The sequence below is a fragment of the Oenanthe melanoleuca genome, unplaced genomic scaffold (assembly GCF_029582105.1).
Source record: "Oenanthe melanoleuca isolate GR-GAL-2019-014 unplaced genomic scaffold, OMel1.0 S386, whole genome shotgun sequence".
NCBI lineage: Eukaryota > Metazoa > Chordata > Aves > Passeriformes > Muscicapidae > Oenanthe > Oenanthe melanoleuca.
Window position 1 is genome coordinate 1 of NW_026613035.1, and position 16,136 is coordinate 16,136.

Below are 16,136 nucleotides of genomic sequence, written 5' to 3' on the forward strand. Positions count from 1 at the left end.
GACACTGAGTTGGGAACATGTTGGTGTCTCCCTTGTCACCATATTGTGGACATGGTGGGATCATCCTTGTTAGCATTTGGGGGCCACGGCAGTGCCATCCTTGTCTGTGGATGGGGTCTGTGGTGTCACCCTACCCATGGGGGGGGGCCGTGGTGTCACCATGGTCCTGGTGACCTTACGGCAGAATGGGGATGCATCAAACCCGGCGTGCCACGGCATTGCGGGGGTGCTGGAGGCGTATCAACGCAGCCTGCGCTGTGTCCAGCTCTATGGCCCCACCAACTTTGCCCCTGTCGTCAACCATGTTGCCCGGTAAGAGGAGCCCCGTGCCCCGGGATGGGGTCCTGCACCCCCCGGCGTCACGCAGAGTTCCCCCAGCTCAGCGGCCACAGTGCTGGATGGGTCCCAGTACTTTGTCCTCCTCATCATCACTGACGGTGTCATCTCCGACATGGCCCAGACCAAGGAGGCCATTGTCAATGTGAGACCCTCGTGGTGGCACTGGGGCAGGTGGTAGCACCCCTGGGTGTTGGGGGCAGGGAACCTGGGACCCCTGGGTGATGGGGGCAGTGATTGTGGGGAGGGCTTGGGACCCTTGAGGGGATGGGAAAGGCTGGGGACCACTGGGTGCTGAAGAGGGGCTGGAACCCTTGGGGATGGGAAGGGGTTTGGATCCCTGGATTCAGAGGGGTTGGGGGTGGCTGGCACCCTTTGGGTGGTGGGGTGGATAAGGAGGAGCTGGGACCTTAAAGCTGAGAGGGAGGATGTGGGCTGGGATCCTTGCATGCTGGAGCAGTGGGGAAGGGGCTGGGAGCCCTGGGTGCTGGAGGCAGTGGGGAGGGACTGGGGCCTTTGAGAGATGGGAAAGGGCTTGGACCCCGGGGGTTGAGAAGGGGCTGGGACCCCCATGGTTTGAAGTGTAGGGATGTATGGAACCCCTGAGTACTGCAAGGGGGCTGGGAAATTCCTGGAACACCCCAGTGCCAGTGGGGAGGTCTGAGACCCCTTGGGTGATGGGGGGTGGTAAGGGGCTGAAATCCTTGGGAGAGGGTGTTGGCACCCCTGAGTGCTGCAGGAAAGGGGGGCTCATTTGGTGGCAGCATCATTAAATTTCATGAGACTCCCTTCATCCCCTGGTTCCCTCAGGCTGCCAAATTGCCCATGTCCATCATCATCGTGGGGGTTGGCCAGGCCGAGTTTGATGGTAAGATTTGGGAGCTGGGGGGAACTAGGGGAAAACTGGGGAGATTGGAGGAATTGGATTGGCCACTGGAACTGAGAGTTGAATGTGCCAGTATATGAATGGGCTCAGCATACCCCAGGAGGGGGCTTGGGGGTTCTGGGTGTGGAATTGAGAGGGACATAATGGGGTGAGGGGCACGGGGTGCTGCTGAACTCCCCCGCATCGCTCCCAGCCATGGTGGAGCTGGATGGGGACGACATCCGCATCTCTTCCCGTGGGAAAGTGGCTGAGCGTGATATCGTCCAGGTACAGACCTCACCAATGAGGGATTTGGAGACCCCCTCCCATCCCACCCAGCAGGGTGGTGGAGGGGGTGCCCTGGTGACCTCAAATCAGCCCTGTCACTCCTGGGGTGCATTGGGTGGGACTGATGTGGAGGGATGATAAGGTGGACTCTTGACATGGGGCAGCACTGGCATTTGGAGGGACACTGGGACAAGGGATGTGATGGGTTTGGGATACACCTGGATCAGGGGACGCACTGGGATTTGGGGGTACACTGGGACATGGTGCAGGGGCTTCACTGAGAAAAGAGGGTGCCCCGGGACTTGGTATGTACCTTGGGATGAGGGTGCAGTGGAACATGGGAGCATATTAGGATATGGAGGGGCACTGAGACATGAAGGAGACAATAGGATGTCAAGGAGGTTCACTGGGAAATGGGGGGAATTGGGGTGTCAGGGATGTACTGGGACATAGGAGCAGTGCACTGTGATATGGGAGAGATGCACTGAGGTTTGGAATGTACCTCTGTGGGGAGACACTGGGACACTGGAAGCACTGGTACATGGTGGGGGCCTTCACTGGGAGAAGTGGGTGCACTGAGATTTGGGATGTATCTTGGAACCAGGGTGCAGTGGAACATGGGTGTTTCTTAGGATATGGGGGGCACATATTTGGCATGAAGGGGATTGATACTGGGAAATGGGGGAGCACTGGAATGTGGGGGGCACTGGGACATGGAGGGGAGTGTACTGGGATGTAGAGTTGCACTGAGACATGAAGAGGGGGTGTACTAAAACCTTTTGGGGGGGCTGTGCTGTGAAAAAATGATGATGCAATGAGACTTAGGATGTTTGTGCATGTGGGGAGGAGCCTGGGACATTAGGAGGCACTGGGACATGGGGGAACAGTAGGACGTTGGAGGGGGGCACTGGGATATGGGATGTACCTGGATGTGGAGGGCACTGGGACATGAAGGCGGAAGGTATTGCAGAAAGGGGGTGAACTGGGGAATGAGGGGAGCACTGGGACGTGAGGAGGGTGTGCTGGCAAATGAAGGAGGCACTGGGTCACCAGGGTGGACCTGGATGTGGGGGATAGTGGGACATGGGGTGTACTGGGAAATAGGAGGGGGCACTGGGATGTGGGGATTGTGGGATATGGAGGGGCATTGGGGCTTGGGATGCACGTGGATGTGGGGGTGCCCTGGGACATGAAGTACTGGGAAATGGGGAACACTGGGATGTGGGAATACATTAGAGTATTGGAGGGGAGGGTACCAGGATATGAGGGGGCACTGGGTCTTAGTATGTACCTGGATGTGAGAGACACTGGGACATAAGGAATGGGGAGGGGACACCGGAGCTGCTGTGTGTGGAACACACAGTTCTGGGGGATTCCCGACCCTGGACCCCCTCAACTGCTCTGCCCACCTGTGCCCCTCCAGTTTGTTCCATTTCGTGACTACATGTCAGGGGGTCCCGGCGCAGGGCTGAGCATGGCAGGACTGGCACGGGAAGTCCTAGCTGAGATTCCTGACCAACTCCTCTCTTACATGAAGGCACGGGGAATAAAACCTCCCCCCATCCCTCCCATGTCCCCTGAAACCCCCCCACCCTGACTGCCTGCTCCGAACACACCACATCCCCTCATCTTACCCCAGGACCTTCTATCCGGGGACCAAAGGCAGCCATACTCTGCCAGGGACCTGGGACTGGGGGTTCCTCTCCTCCCTTCCACAACCTTGAGATCCTTCCCTGATCTGGGGTCCCCTCCCCAGTCCAGGTTGCCACCACCACACCCATAAACCAGCTTTTGGGTTTCCCGGGGGATTTTGGGATGGTGTTGCCTGAGCATCCTTGGCCATGGGATTCCCCCCTATACCCATCCAAGACTGTCTTGCCCCCTAAATAAAAGGCAAGGAGTCTTTGCCCTCCTGACCAGAAAGCCGGGGTGCACAGGAGCCTCCCCTAAATGTGGAGTGCCCCCCTAGGGTGATGCATGATCCCTCCTCACTTCATCAGCCTTCCCAAATCCATGGTCCCCCCCAGTTCCTGGGCTGATCCCAGTAGGGTCCCCAGTGTTTTTGGTGTTTTTTTTGTTCCCCCTTGCCGTGCCGCATGTGTCCATGTGGGTCTGTATTGAATTGCCTTAAATCGCAATAAATTACTGTGGCTTTAATTACAGCCCTCTCCCCTGGGATGCCCCAGCATCTCCCCTAAAAGGGCCCCGCACTGGCTGTATGTGAACCCCCCCGTGTGTGGCCCTCCCCAGCTGTGAAATACCTCCCAAGACTGTGACAACTCCCCTGCTCAGCTGTGTGACTCCCCCACCCAGCTCTGACCCTCCCCATCTGTGACCCCCCACGTGCTGCGTCACCACCTCAGCCTGTGCTTCCCCCCAGCTGTGACACCCCAGCTCAGACCCCTCCCCAGCTGTGTGACCCCCCCACACACTCTGTGAACCCCATCAAATGTATGACCTCCCTGGTCATTGTGTGACCCTCCTCCCACCTCCGACACCCCCCAACAGTGGACGGCCCCCATGTCTGATATCCCCTGGCTGTGTGTGATACTGCCACAAACTGTAACCCCTCCCGGGCTTTGGGATCTCCCATAGCTCTGACCCCCCACCAGCTGTGTGTGACAAGACCTCACTGTGTGACCCCTCCAACGATGTGACACCACCCACACTGTGTGACCTCAAAAATTGCAAATACACAGAAACCACCTGGGGCAGGGGAGAGAAGTTATTTACAGGCCTCTACACCCTAAAGCTACTTGAAGGGGCCCTTGGGAAGTTGGGGAGGGGCTCACAGAGAACCCACACCCCAACTGAGGGGGTCATAAAAGCCTACAAAAAATCCCAAAAACACCCCAAAAACACCCAAAAAATCCCCCAAAACCCCCCAAAAACCACCTGAAGCTGGCGGCCAAAAGGGAGAAAAAAACCCCAAAAACCCCCCAAAAATTCCCAAAAAATATCCCTAAAAAATCCCCCAAAATTACCAAAAATATTCCCAAAAAAACCCCCAAAAATCACCCGGACCTGGCGGCCAAAGGTGAGAAAAAAAACCTAAAAAACATCCCAAAAAACCTGCCAAAACATTTCCCCAAATATATCCCCAAAAATGACCAAAAACCCCCAACAAATTACCAAAAAAAATCCCCAAAAAATCCCCCCAAATTCAAAAAAAGTCCCCAAAAAATCCCAAAAAAAATCCAAATAAATTCCCTAAACCCCCCCTCCAAAAATTCCCAAAAAAAAACCCCAAAATCACCATAACCTGGTGGCCAAAGGTGAGTGAAAAACACCCAAAATACCCCCAAAAATATCTCTAAAAAATCCCCCAAAAAATCCCAAAACAATTCCAAAAAAAATCCCCCCAAAAATTCCCAAAACACCTCAAAAATAACCAAAAAATCCCTCAAAAATCGCCAAAAATTTAAAAAAAAATTCCCCAAAAAATCCCCCCCAAAAAATCCCCAAACCCCCCAAAAATCCCAAAAAAATCCCAAAAAAATCCCAAAAAAATCCCAAAAAACCCCTCAAAAAACCCAAAAAAAATCCAAAAAAATCCCCCAAATTTACCAAAATCCCCAAAAAAAATCCCCCCCAAAAAATCCCCAATAAATCCCCCAAAATTACCAAAAATATCCCGCAAAAAACCCCCCAAAACCATCTGGAGCTGGAGGCCAAAGGTAAGAAAAAAACCCCCAAAAATACCCCAAAATAATACCCTAAAATTACCAAACCCCTCCCAAAAAATCCCCCAAAAACCCCTAGAAGCACCCCAAAAAAAATCTCCCAAAATCACCATAACTTGGCGGCCAAAGGTGAGAAAAAAACCCCAAACAACAACCCAAAAATGTCCCGAAAAATTACCAAAAACACAAAAAAAAAATTTCCTCAAAAAAGTCCCCAAAAATCCCCAATAATTCCAAAAAATTCCCCAAAAAAATTCCACAAAAAATCCCCAAAACATCCCCAAATAAATTCCTCAAAAAACCGCCAAAAATTACCAAAATCCCCCCAAAAACTCCCAAAACCCCCTAGAAACACCCCCCAAAAACCACCAAAAACCACCATAGCCTGGCAACCAAAGGTGAAAAAAATCCCCCAAAACACCCCAAAAATTTCCCCAAAAAATTACCAAAAAAATTCCCCCAAACATTCCCCCAAAAAATCCCCAAAAATCTCCCCCCAAAGAACCCCAAAATCACCTGGACCTGGCGGCCAAGGTAAGAAAAAACCCAAAAAAACAGCCAAAAACACGCCAAAAACACCTCAAAAAATTTCCAAAAAGCCCCCCAAAAATCGCAAAAAACCCCAAAACCACCCAAAAAATATCCCCAAAAAATTACCAAATAACCCCGAAAAATTATCAAAAAAACACCTGGAGCTGGCAGGCAAAGGTGAGAAAATAACCCCCAAAACTACCCAAAAAACTACCCAAAAACACCCAAAAAATAACCCCAAAAGTTACCAAAAACCAAAAAAAAAAAAAAAATCCCGCCCAAAAATACCAACAAATCCCCCCAAAAATCCCCCAAAAAACTCAAAAACCCCCACAAAAACATCCAAAAAATATCCCCAAAAATTACCAAAATCCTTAAAAAATTACCCCCCCAAATATCCACCAAAATTACTAAAAATATCACCCAAGAAAAACCCCAAAAATCACCTGGAGCTGGCGGCCAAAGGTGAGGAAAAAAACCAAAAAACACCCCAAAAAACCAGCCAAAAACACCCAAAAAAGTTCCCCAAAAATATCCCCAAAATTTACCAAAACCCCCCAAAAATTACCAAAAAAAAAAAAATCCCCAAAAAATCCCCAAAAATTCCAAATAAATTCCCCAACCCACCCCCCCTGCAAAATCCCCCAAAAAACCCCGAAAAATTACCAAAAACCCCCAGAAATTGCAAAAAACCCCCCCTTGAAACACCCAAAAAACCCCCCCAAAATCACATAACCTGCTGACCAAAGGTGAGGAAAAAACACCCAAAAACACCCCAAAAATATCCCCAAAAATCCCCCAAAAAATCCCAAAACAATTCCAAAAAAATCCCCCCCAAAAGTTCCAAACCCCCCCCCAAAAAAAAAAAAAAAGAATCCCCCAAAAAAACCACCCAAAAGCACCCCAAAAATATCCCCCAAAAAATCCCCGAAAATTTCCAAAAATATCCCCCAAAAAAGCCACAAAATCACCTGGACCTGGCCGCAAATGGTGAGAAAAAACCCAAAAAACTACCCAAAAAACCAGCCAAAAACACCCCTAAAATATCCCCAAAAATTACCAAAAAGCCCCAAAAAAATCCCCCCAAAAATTCCCCCAAGCATCCCAAAAAATTTCCCCCAAAAGATTCCCAAAAAGCCCCCGAAAAATCCCAAAAAACCCCCAAAAAACCCCAAAACCACCCAAAAAATATTCCAAAAATATTACCAAAAAACCCCGAAAAATTATCAAAAAACCACCTGGAGCTGGCAGGCAAAGGTGAGAAAATAACCCCAAAATCTACCCAAAAACACCCAAAAAACATCCCCAAAAATTACCAAAAACCCCCCAAAAAATCCCCCCCCAAAAAATCCCCCAAAATTACTAAAATATACACAAAAAAAACCCCAAAATCACCTGGACCTGGCGGCCAAAGGTGAGAAAAAAAAACCCAAAAAACACTCCAAAAAACCAGCCAAAAACACCCAAAAAAGTTCCCCAAAAATATCCCCAAAATTTACCAAAATGCCCCAAAAATTACAAAAAAAAATCCCCAAAAAATCCCCCAAAATTGCAAAACAATCCCCAAAAATTCCAAATAAATTCCCCAAACCGCCCCCCACCTCAAAATCCCCCCAAAAACCCGCAAAAATTAACAAAAGCCCCCCAAATTTGCAAAAAAAAACTCTTGAAACACCCCAAAAAACCCCCACAAAATCACATAACCTGGTGGCCAAAGGTGAGGAAAAAACACCCCAAAAATATCCCCAAAAAATCCCCCCAAAAATCCCAAAACAATTCCAAAAAAATTCCCCCAAAAAATTCTAAAATCCTCCCCAAAAATAACAAAAACAATCCCAAAAAAATCCATAAAAAAGCCCAAAAAAGCCACCCAAAAACACCCCAAAAATATCCCCCAAAAAAACCCCAAAATTTACGAAAAAAATCCCCCAAAAAATTCCCCCAAAAAATCCCCGAAAATTTCCAAAAATATCCCCCAAAAAAAACCCCAAAATCACCTGGACCTGGCGACAAAAGGTGAGAAAAAACCCAAAAAACTACCCAAAAAACCACCCAAAAAAACAGCCAAAAACACCCCTAAAAAACCATCCAAAAATATCCACCAAAATATTACCAAAAAATCCCGAAAAATTATCAAAAAACCTCGCAGCCCGAACTCGGCGTCACCCTCCCCTCTATTCACACACACCCCCCGCTCCCCGCTCCATCCGGGCAGCGCCGGCGGGGACGCCGCTGCAATCCGGATCTCCGGCGAGGAGAACAGCATTGCTGCCCTGCCGGATTGAGAAATCCGATTCCTTGCAGAGATTGAGGGGATAGGGAGCTGATCCTCAGGCTGGCTTTTGGCAGCGGCAATTGGGTGAGATGGGGAGAGGGGATATTCCCCCGGATCCGTTAAAGCCAGCTCTGCTGGGTTTGGGTATCTCTCTCCAAAAACTGATCCCGCTGAAGGGGGCTTGAGGAAGCAGCGGGATGCCCTGGGGGCTGTGCTGGAACCCCCAGCCCCGGTGAGGAATGCTGGGCAGTGCCGGCTCTGAGGGGACCCGGAACAGGGAACAGCCCCGGTTCGGCCCCGGGAGAGGGGGCGGGCCGCGAGCGATGGCCCCGCCCCAGCCCGGGCAGGACGAGGCGCCGGGGAGGGAGCGGGCGGGGCCGGGCGGGGATTGAGGGGCGGGGCCGGGCCCGACTCAGGTGCGCGGGGTCTCAGTGCGGCTGCGCGGGCCGGGGCCTATTTCTATGCGGCCGATCCGCTCCCGGCCCGTTCCATTCGGGAACACTCGTGCTGGGATGCGGCGGGATCCTCGTCGGAGCGCTGTGCCAGGGACAGCTCCCGGTTCTGCGCGAATCCTGGGGCGCTCAGGTAGGACCAGGGTCGGGTCTAGGTTTTGGCGGTATTGGCTGGGGGTTCCAGGCGGTGCCGCCTCTCCCCGGGCAGGCAGGGTGCGGGTAGCGGGGCCGGGATCGGGATCGCCGCAGGCAGCAGCAGCAGCCGCCCCGGACGGGCGCTGGGGCTGAGCCCGGCGCTGCCGCTCCCATTCCGTTCCGGCGGCCGCGGCACTCTGGACACGGTCCCGCTGTGGCCGCGGGGAGCCGGGGCTCTGCCGGTAACCGCGCCCGGAAGAACGGCGGCGGGATCTCCCCGTGTAGACGCTGCGTCGCGGCTGGAGCCGGCCGGGGCGCGGGGAGCGCCGTGCCAGCCCTGGGAGCCCCAAATCCCGGCGCTCCCGGTGCCCCCGTCCCGCAGAGGCCCCGCAGCCCTGAGCGCGGAGCAGCGCCCGGCTCCCCGTTCCCGTGCGCGCACAGCCCCGGGGCTGCTGCCCGCGCACCCCTGCGGAACGAGCGGGGCTGGGGCGCGGGACGAGCCGCTCGGCGGGGCCGGGCACGGTTCCGCTCGGGCTGCTTCTCCATCACCTGCTAGGTGCGACACTCCCCCTCTCCCTTGCTTTGCAACTCCAAGAAGCTCTGCAATGGCAAAGCCTCTTTTATTAAAATTCGGCTTCGGCTTTTCCTCTTTACTTCCAGGTCACAGGATATACTGGGATTGAGAGGGTTCCTAAAATCCGACTCTCAAGGACACGGCCTGTGGGAGAATTGAACTCACAACCTTGGCACTACCTGGACTGTGCTCCAACTGACTGAGCCCTCTGCATCACAGGTATGAAACTCCCAAGGATGGGAATCCTTGGCTCCAGCAAGCTGCACAGAGGTCTCAGTGCTTCCCACTCACTGCCAGCAATGCTCCTTGTTGCTTCTGTGTGTCCCAGCTGTGGGGAACAGGGGGCAGGAGGAGGCCAGGAGTCCCTGAAAGGCATCCAGCACCTCTTGTCCATGGGCCCTCGGGGCAGGGGCTGTGCCTGCAGCGTCCTGCCCGTGCCGAGCACACGGCCCGGGATGGGCGCTGGGTGCCCGGCCGGCACTGGCACAGACACGGCTCAAGGGCTGCCCATGGCTCCCGGGCCAGGGGCTGCTCTGAGCAGGCTCCTGGAGATGCTTCAGCCTGGATACAGGCCACTGACAGCCCAAAAGCAGCCCAGGGAGCAGCTGGCGTGTCCTGGTGATGGTGGCACGGGCTGCGTGCAGAGGGGCTCAGAGAGCAATTCCTGGTTCCAGCCTCCCAGAGCTCCCAGGCAGCTGCCAGGTATGTCCTGTCCACCCCAATTGCCTTCCCTTCCCTTCCCTTCCCTTCCCGCCTGAGGCCTCGTTCAGCAGCAGCAGCACTAAAGCCAAGGCAATCTTCCCTCACAGCTATTAAATGCCAACCGACAGCCTGCAGAGATGCCTTCAAATCAAAGGTTCAGGTGGGATGAAGTTTTGTTTGGACGAAGGTGGGAGTTTCCAGGGAGCCAGCTGGAAGTGCAGAAGGGATGGAAAGCTTTCCCAGGTGGGTCCCCCTGGAGGTGTGCTGGAGGCAGGGATGTGCACCCTTTGCTGAGGGAAAAGAACTTGCAGAGGCCACTGCTGAGGCCCTGAAAGGAGCTGAGCTGCTGCAGGGAGAGATGTCCTCCCGTGGGCACGGGGAGCTGCCTTGGCACGGGACGGGAGCGCCCCCGGCCCTGCCTTCTCCTGCTTGAAAATATCACCTGGAGCCCCGGCTCAGGGGGGCTAAATCAGCTGGACTCCGGGCAGCTCTGTCAGCTGCCCCCCAGGGACATGGGTGGGGCTGGGGGATGAGGGCTTTAGATAGCCAATTCTTTGGAACAGATGCCTGTCCCTGTCCCGATGCTGCTGAGCTTCCTTGGACGCTCTGCCCGTTCCTGGCTCAGCTGGCGTTCAAGGGGCAGCTCTGCACGGGAATATCCACCCTCCGTGAGGCACTGTGAGGTTATGGCAGCAGGAACTGAGCAGATAATTGGGGGCTGTGGGATAATTCACGGGAACTAGCAAAGCTGAGAGCGAGCCCCGAGTCTGGGCGCTGCACAGAGAACAATCTTTGTGCTGCCCTGTCAGCTCAACCCCCGGGCTGGGAAGTTTTGGGAGTCAAATGTATGGAATTGTACAAATCACAGAAACTGGGCTGTGATCACCCAGAGGGACAATCCAAGTCCCAGATGATTCCTCCACAATCCAATCTGGGGATTTTAAAGCCCTCATGGTGGCCCTGTGCCTGCCAGGAGCTCTGACTGTGCTTTTCCTTTCCTACCAGCTCGTGAGCAGTGTCAGGGCCACCATGAGGGCTTTGAAATCCAGACAGACCCCAAATCCCACACAGTGACTAATACGAATGAAGAACTGCACTGTTCTCATCAGAAGCTCAAAACTCTTGTTTATGAATTTTATGACAGCAATGTAATGGAATCCCACGAGCCTCATTAATGCTTTTGGTTTCATTCTTATGTATTTTTAATCCCTCATTTGGCAGCTGGTAAAACTTATCCTGGAATTCAGAAGCAGGGCTCTGACCTTCACCTCTGGTCCCACTTTGTGCAAACACCACTTGTGCCAGGGTGAACAGATGGCATGGCCTGTGCCCACTGCCTGGGATTCACCCAACCAAAACCAAGAGCAAATGCTGGTAGGCTTTAAGAACTGGAAATAACTTGGAAACAAAATAATTCACCTTTTTCTTCTGGTCCTTTTTTTTTTTTTTTTTTTTTCTTCCACCAGGTGCTGGACTTGCCTCTGTGGATGTGTGCTGAGCTCTCACTGCAGGGGACTGTCAGTTCTGACTGGCTGTGAGTTTGTGTTCTTCTCACTGGGAATCAGAAATGATCATTAATTAGACCACCAAAATCTTTTCTGAAACCTTTCCCCTTTCCTGCCCTTTGCTGATAAGTCTTCTCTTTCTGCCTTTAACTCTACAGCTGTTCCCTGACGTGATTTCCCCTGCCTCACTTCTGTGCAGCTCCTAGCTGGGGAAAACTGGGATAACTTAGAGGGGACAGAGGTGAAACTTTTAGCTGGATTTTTCTAAAATTTTCTAATGATACTGAAATTATTTCCAATTGCCCCAGTGAGAAGAACACCAACTTGCAGGCATCAAAAGCTCCAAACTCGTTTAATTAAGGCAGGTCCAAGGAAAAACCCAGCCATGCCAGGCTGAGGCTGGAACCCGCTCATAATTCATTATTGGTGTCTGCTGCAGTCTAGGAATAGCTCTCTCATTTGTCACTTGCTTGATCTGCTTTTATATCCCTGATTCAAATGGAGTTAGGCAAACTTCATGTTTGCTATTAGGCTATGAAGAAGCCTATTGTAACCAGCAAATGCTTTTCTTAGATGGAAATGTGCATGCAAAATACAAAGAGCTTTGATACTGAGATTTTTTTTTTCCCCCCCCCTGAGGTTCAAGTATTTTATCATTTTAATAGTATTTCATTTTCCTGTTGCACTCATTTTTAGAGTGCATCTTTTGTATTAGCTCTGAGTACCATAATGCCTTCCAAATTCCTGTGGCACTATTACCATAACTACACAATTAGCTACAGCTGGATGTAGCAGAGGTGAACACTAAATAATTTTGTTGGCAGGAGGCTCAGTGTCTTGTAACCCAGACAGCTTCTTTACTGATGCCTGGTTTGTTACTCTGCTTTAGGGAGTATGGGGAACTTCAGATACAAAGAAGAGAATTTAAAAGTTATAATTGTACAAGTATGTTATGCAAAAAGGTGCTGAAGGTGCTGTGGATTTGTTCTGGATTGTTATTTGTGGGTTTTTTGTTTGTTTGTTTTCTTTTGGGATTTTTGGTGGTTGTTTTTGGTGTGGTGTTTTTTTTTTTTTTTTTTTTTTTTTTTAGGGTTTTTTTGTTTGTTTGTTTGTTTTCCTTCCCCTAGCTTGAAGAAACTTGAAGAAGGAATTTGGATGCTGAGAAGAGCATCAGTGTGTTCACTGGCAGCACGGGCTGGGATGAGGGCTGAGCAGGACCCAAGCTGCAGCACTTCAACCATTCAGCTTTCACCTCCTGTTTTATCACGGCCTTTATGAGACAGATGTGAATCGATGAGTCCCAGGCCGAGCCGTGCCCGTGCCCTGTTCTGTCGGAGCTGGTGCTTTCCTGACAGGTTCAGCAGCCACACTCTGTAATAAATAGTCCTGGGTCTGCTGCTGTTCCTCTTCCAGCTTTATATTCAATTTTCCACCCCTTCTCTCCTCTCTGTCCGCTGTGTCTTTTGTGTTCCTTTCTTGGCCTGTGTGCTCCCCATCCCATTCCCTTTCACTGCTTCACTTTCTCTTGTTCTTCTTTTTCTTTTTTGAAATGATTACTCAAAATTTATGTAATATCTCTTACTCAGTCCCTCTCCCTGTTCTGTCCTACTTTTTGCCTCTCTCTCTGTCTCACTTGCTGCCTGCATCTTTATTTCTCCTTTCTTCCTCTCCTTGTCCCTCAGTCCTGCACCGTGACTGTGTTTCTTTGTCCCTGTCACTGTCCCTTTGCCTGTACCTGTGTGCACCTGCTGCCCAGTGCTCCTCCCTGACCGTCCCCTCTCTTGGTGAGCCTCTGTCCTGCTGGCCGTGCCTCTCTGTCTCCGTCCCTGTGCTGCTCCTTGGCCGCGTTTGCCCGCCCCGGCACGTGCCGCGATCGATTCCTCTGCGGGTTCTTGTTTCCCTCTTTGTATCCCTCAGTCCTTGCTGCGTGTTTGGCACCGTGTTTCGTTCTGCGTCCTTCTCCGTGCCTCGCTCGTGTTCCTGTTTTATTCTGTGTGGCTCTGTGGAGCTCCCCGTGCCGGTGGTTCCCATGGGTGTGTCCCATTTGCTGTCCCTGTTCTTTTTTAATCCCTCTCTGTGTGCGGCCCATTCACCATCCCAGGTGTTTTTGGATTTTTTGTTTTTTTCCATTTCATCCTGCGCCTTGATCTTAGTTTTCTTGCTGTGTCCTCTCTGCTGGTGCTTCCTCTTCTGCCCCTTGTTGCCTGTGTCTGCGGGGCTGAGAAGGAACTTCAGCCCTTCTGGGGGCTGTCCCCCACTTCCTTGCGTGAGCAGAGTCCCTTTTTGGGGGGATGGACCGTGGGAAGGGTTCGAATAAAGTGCCGTGCTCCTGCCCGAGGCAGTTGTAGTTGTTGTGTGCCTTCTTTGGGGGTGAGGAAAAAAGGCTGAGGGGGACAGGGGGTGGAGACTCGGGGGCTCCCGTGTCCTTTGGGGCACCCCAAGGTCCCGAGGAGAGGGAGCCACGCTGCGGTGAAGGAGCAGCTGAGTGGGGAGTGGGGGGGTGGTGCCGGGTGCCGTCCCCCAGAGGGACCCAAGAGTGCCAGAACATTCACAGGGAGGGCTGGGTGTAGAAGGCAGGAAAATATAAATATAAAAAATACCTAACTACAGCTTAAATAAATGTTTTATTTGGTTAGAGAAGGGTTTTTTTAATAGATAATCTAAATATAAAATAAAAAGAATAGAAAAATAAAAATATATTTATATAAATATAAAATATATACAAATAGAAGTAACAACTTTATATTAAATATATAAATAATGCAAATATATAGGGTATGAATATAAATTATATATAGAAATACGTATATAGAAATACGCAAATAATATAGTTTAAAATAAATGGGGTTTTTTTGTTTTATTTGGTAAAGGCAGGTTTTTTTATAATTAATGTAAGCAAAATAAATACACAAATATACAATAAGTTTATAAAGACATAAAAGTAGAAGTATTTGTGCATACATGAATATATGTAAGTAAATACATAAATATATAGATCAATATAAATGTAGGATATAAATAATATATACTTCTGGTGTAATATATTTATAATAGAGATACATTGATTGCAGACATAAAAATGAAAAATATAAATAGAAACATTTAAATATAGTTTAAAATAAAGGGTTTTTTTGTTTGTATTTGGGTAAAGGTGGGGCTTTTAAATAAAATTTGAAACATACACATATATAATATATAAAGATATATGCATAAAATAGAAATGAATTTTAACAATATAAATATTATGTGTACAATAAATAATAAAAAGAATATTGTATATATGTTATAATGCAACCTTAATTGAAAATATAAAATGTGTATAGATTGTGAATGTGAATATAAATTAAATATTAATAGATTTTTATTTAAAGGGGTTTTTTTATTATTTGCTTTTAGTTTTGGTCGGGGTGTTTTGGGGGCATTCTTTTAGGAGGATTTTTTGAAGGGATGGGACTCGTTGCTTTTTGCCTTCGCTTCTCTCTCTGTCCCCAAAGCGCCGCAGCCCCGGGCTGAGCTCGGCGCAGTGCTGCCGCCTTGTGGGCACAGCGCGGTACTGCTGCCAGCCCCGAGCCGGCAATGGCAGTGCTGCCGCCTTGTGGACACAGCGCGGTACTGCTGCCAGCCCCGAGCCGGCAATGGCAGTGCTGCCGCCTTGTGGGCACAGCGCGGTACTGCTGCCAGCCCCGAGCCGGCCCCTGGCAGCGCTGCCGTCCTGTGGGCACAGCGCGGTGCTGCGCGCGTGCCCTTCTGATGATGGGAGCGAGCGCGTGCCGGGACGCTGCCCTGTAGGACTGCCGCCACGCTGCAGAAGTGGCCTCTGCCAGTGCTAGAGATGGCGGCAGAGAAGGGCGGAAGTGACGTCTTGCCACTCTCAAGATGGCGGTTTAGCCGGCACTCGTTTGACCTTCTATATGTGGCGGCGGTTCCGTGTACCACAACAAAGATGGCAGCCGGGCCGGAAGTGGCCTCTGCCAGTACTAGAGATGGCGGCCGAGGAGGGCGGAAGTGACATCTTGCCACTCTCAAGATGGCGGTTTGGCCGGCACTCGCTTGACCTTCTATATCTGGCGGCAGAAAGGGTGGGAAAATCAAGGACCCCAGTCTGTTTTTTGGGCTGCCTGCCCGCGACGCCGGCACCGATCCCCGCGGCGCGATTTTCTGCGGGGTTTCCGAGAGTGCGGACACGGGCTGTGGGCTCAGCGGCGCCGCGGGCGCGCGGGAAACGGGCGGGCGCCTTTCTCTGTCGGGGTCCTGTACTGCCGGGGGCGGTACCGGGGGTGGGGCCGAGGGCGTTACTTGGGGCGGTACCGAGGGCGGTACCGGGGACGATACCGGAGGCGGCACCGAAGGCGGTACCGGGGGCGGTACCGCGGGCGGTACCGGGCGGGGATCCAGGTGCGGGGCCGTGAGGTGATTCAGGGGCGGGGCCGGGCCCGGCACAGGTGCGCGGGGTCTCAGTGCGGCTGCGCGGGCCGGGGCCTATTTCTATGCGGCCGATCCGCTCCCGGCCCGTTCCATTCGGGAACACTCGTGCTGGGATGCGGCGGGATCCTCGTCGGAGCGCTGTGCCAGGGACAGCTCCCGGTTCTGCGCGAATCCTGGGGCGCTCAGGTAGGACTAGGGTCGGGTCTAGGTTTTGGCGGTATTGGCTGGGGGTTCCAGGCGGTGCCGCCTCTCCCCGGGCAGGCAGGGTGCGGGTAGCGGGGCCGGGATCGGGATCGCCGCAGGCAGCAGCAGCAGCCGCCCCGGACGGGCGCTGGGGCTGAGCCCGGCGCTGCCGCTCCCATTCC

General features: G+C 51.7%; 1 protein-coding gene and 1 long non-coding RNA gene across 2 annotated transcripts; both read left to right on the top strand.

Annotated features, from left to right (window-relative positions):
• The first annotated feature begins 19 nt into the window (after positions 1–19).
• On the top strand, positions 20–3,640 carry LOC130266961 (copine-5-like). The gene is made up of 5 exons (XM_056516216.1): positions 20–312; positions 379–481; positions 1,147–1,204; positions 1,416–1,489; positions 2,913–3,640. Exons 1-5 carry the CDS (start codon positions 137–139, stop codon positions 3,084–3,086), a joined length of 585 nt encoding a protein of 194 aa, XP_056372191.1. The 5' UTR covers positions 20–136; the 3' UTR covers positions 3,087–3,640.
• A 6,266-nt stretch (positions 3,641–9,906) lies between these two features.
• LOC130266960 (uncharacterized) lies at positions 9,907–13,678 on the top strand. Its single transcript, XR_008843019.1, has 3 exons — positions 9,907–10,084; positions 11,308–11,375; positions 12,474–13,678. It is a non-coding gene; the product is annotated as an uncharacterized LOC130266960 (long non-coding RNA).
• The last annotated feature ends 2,458 nt before the right edge of the window (positions 13,679–16,136 follow it).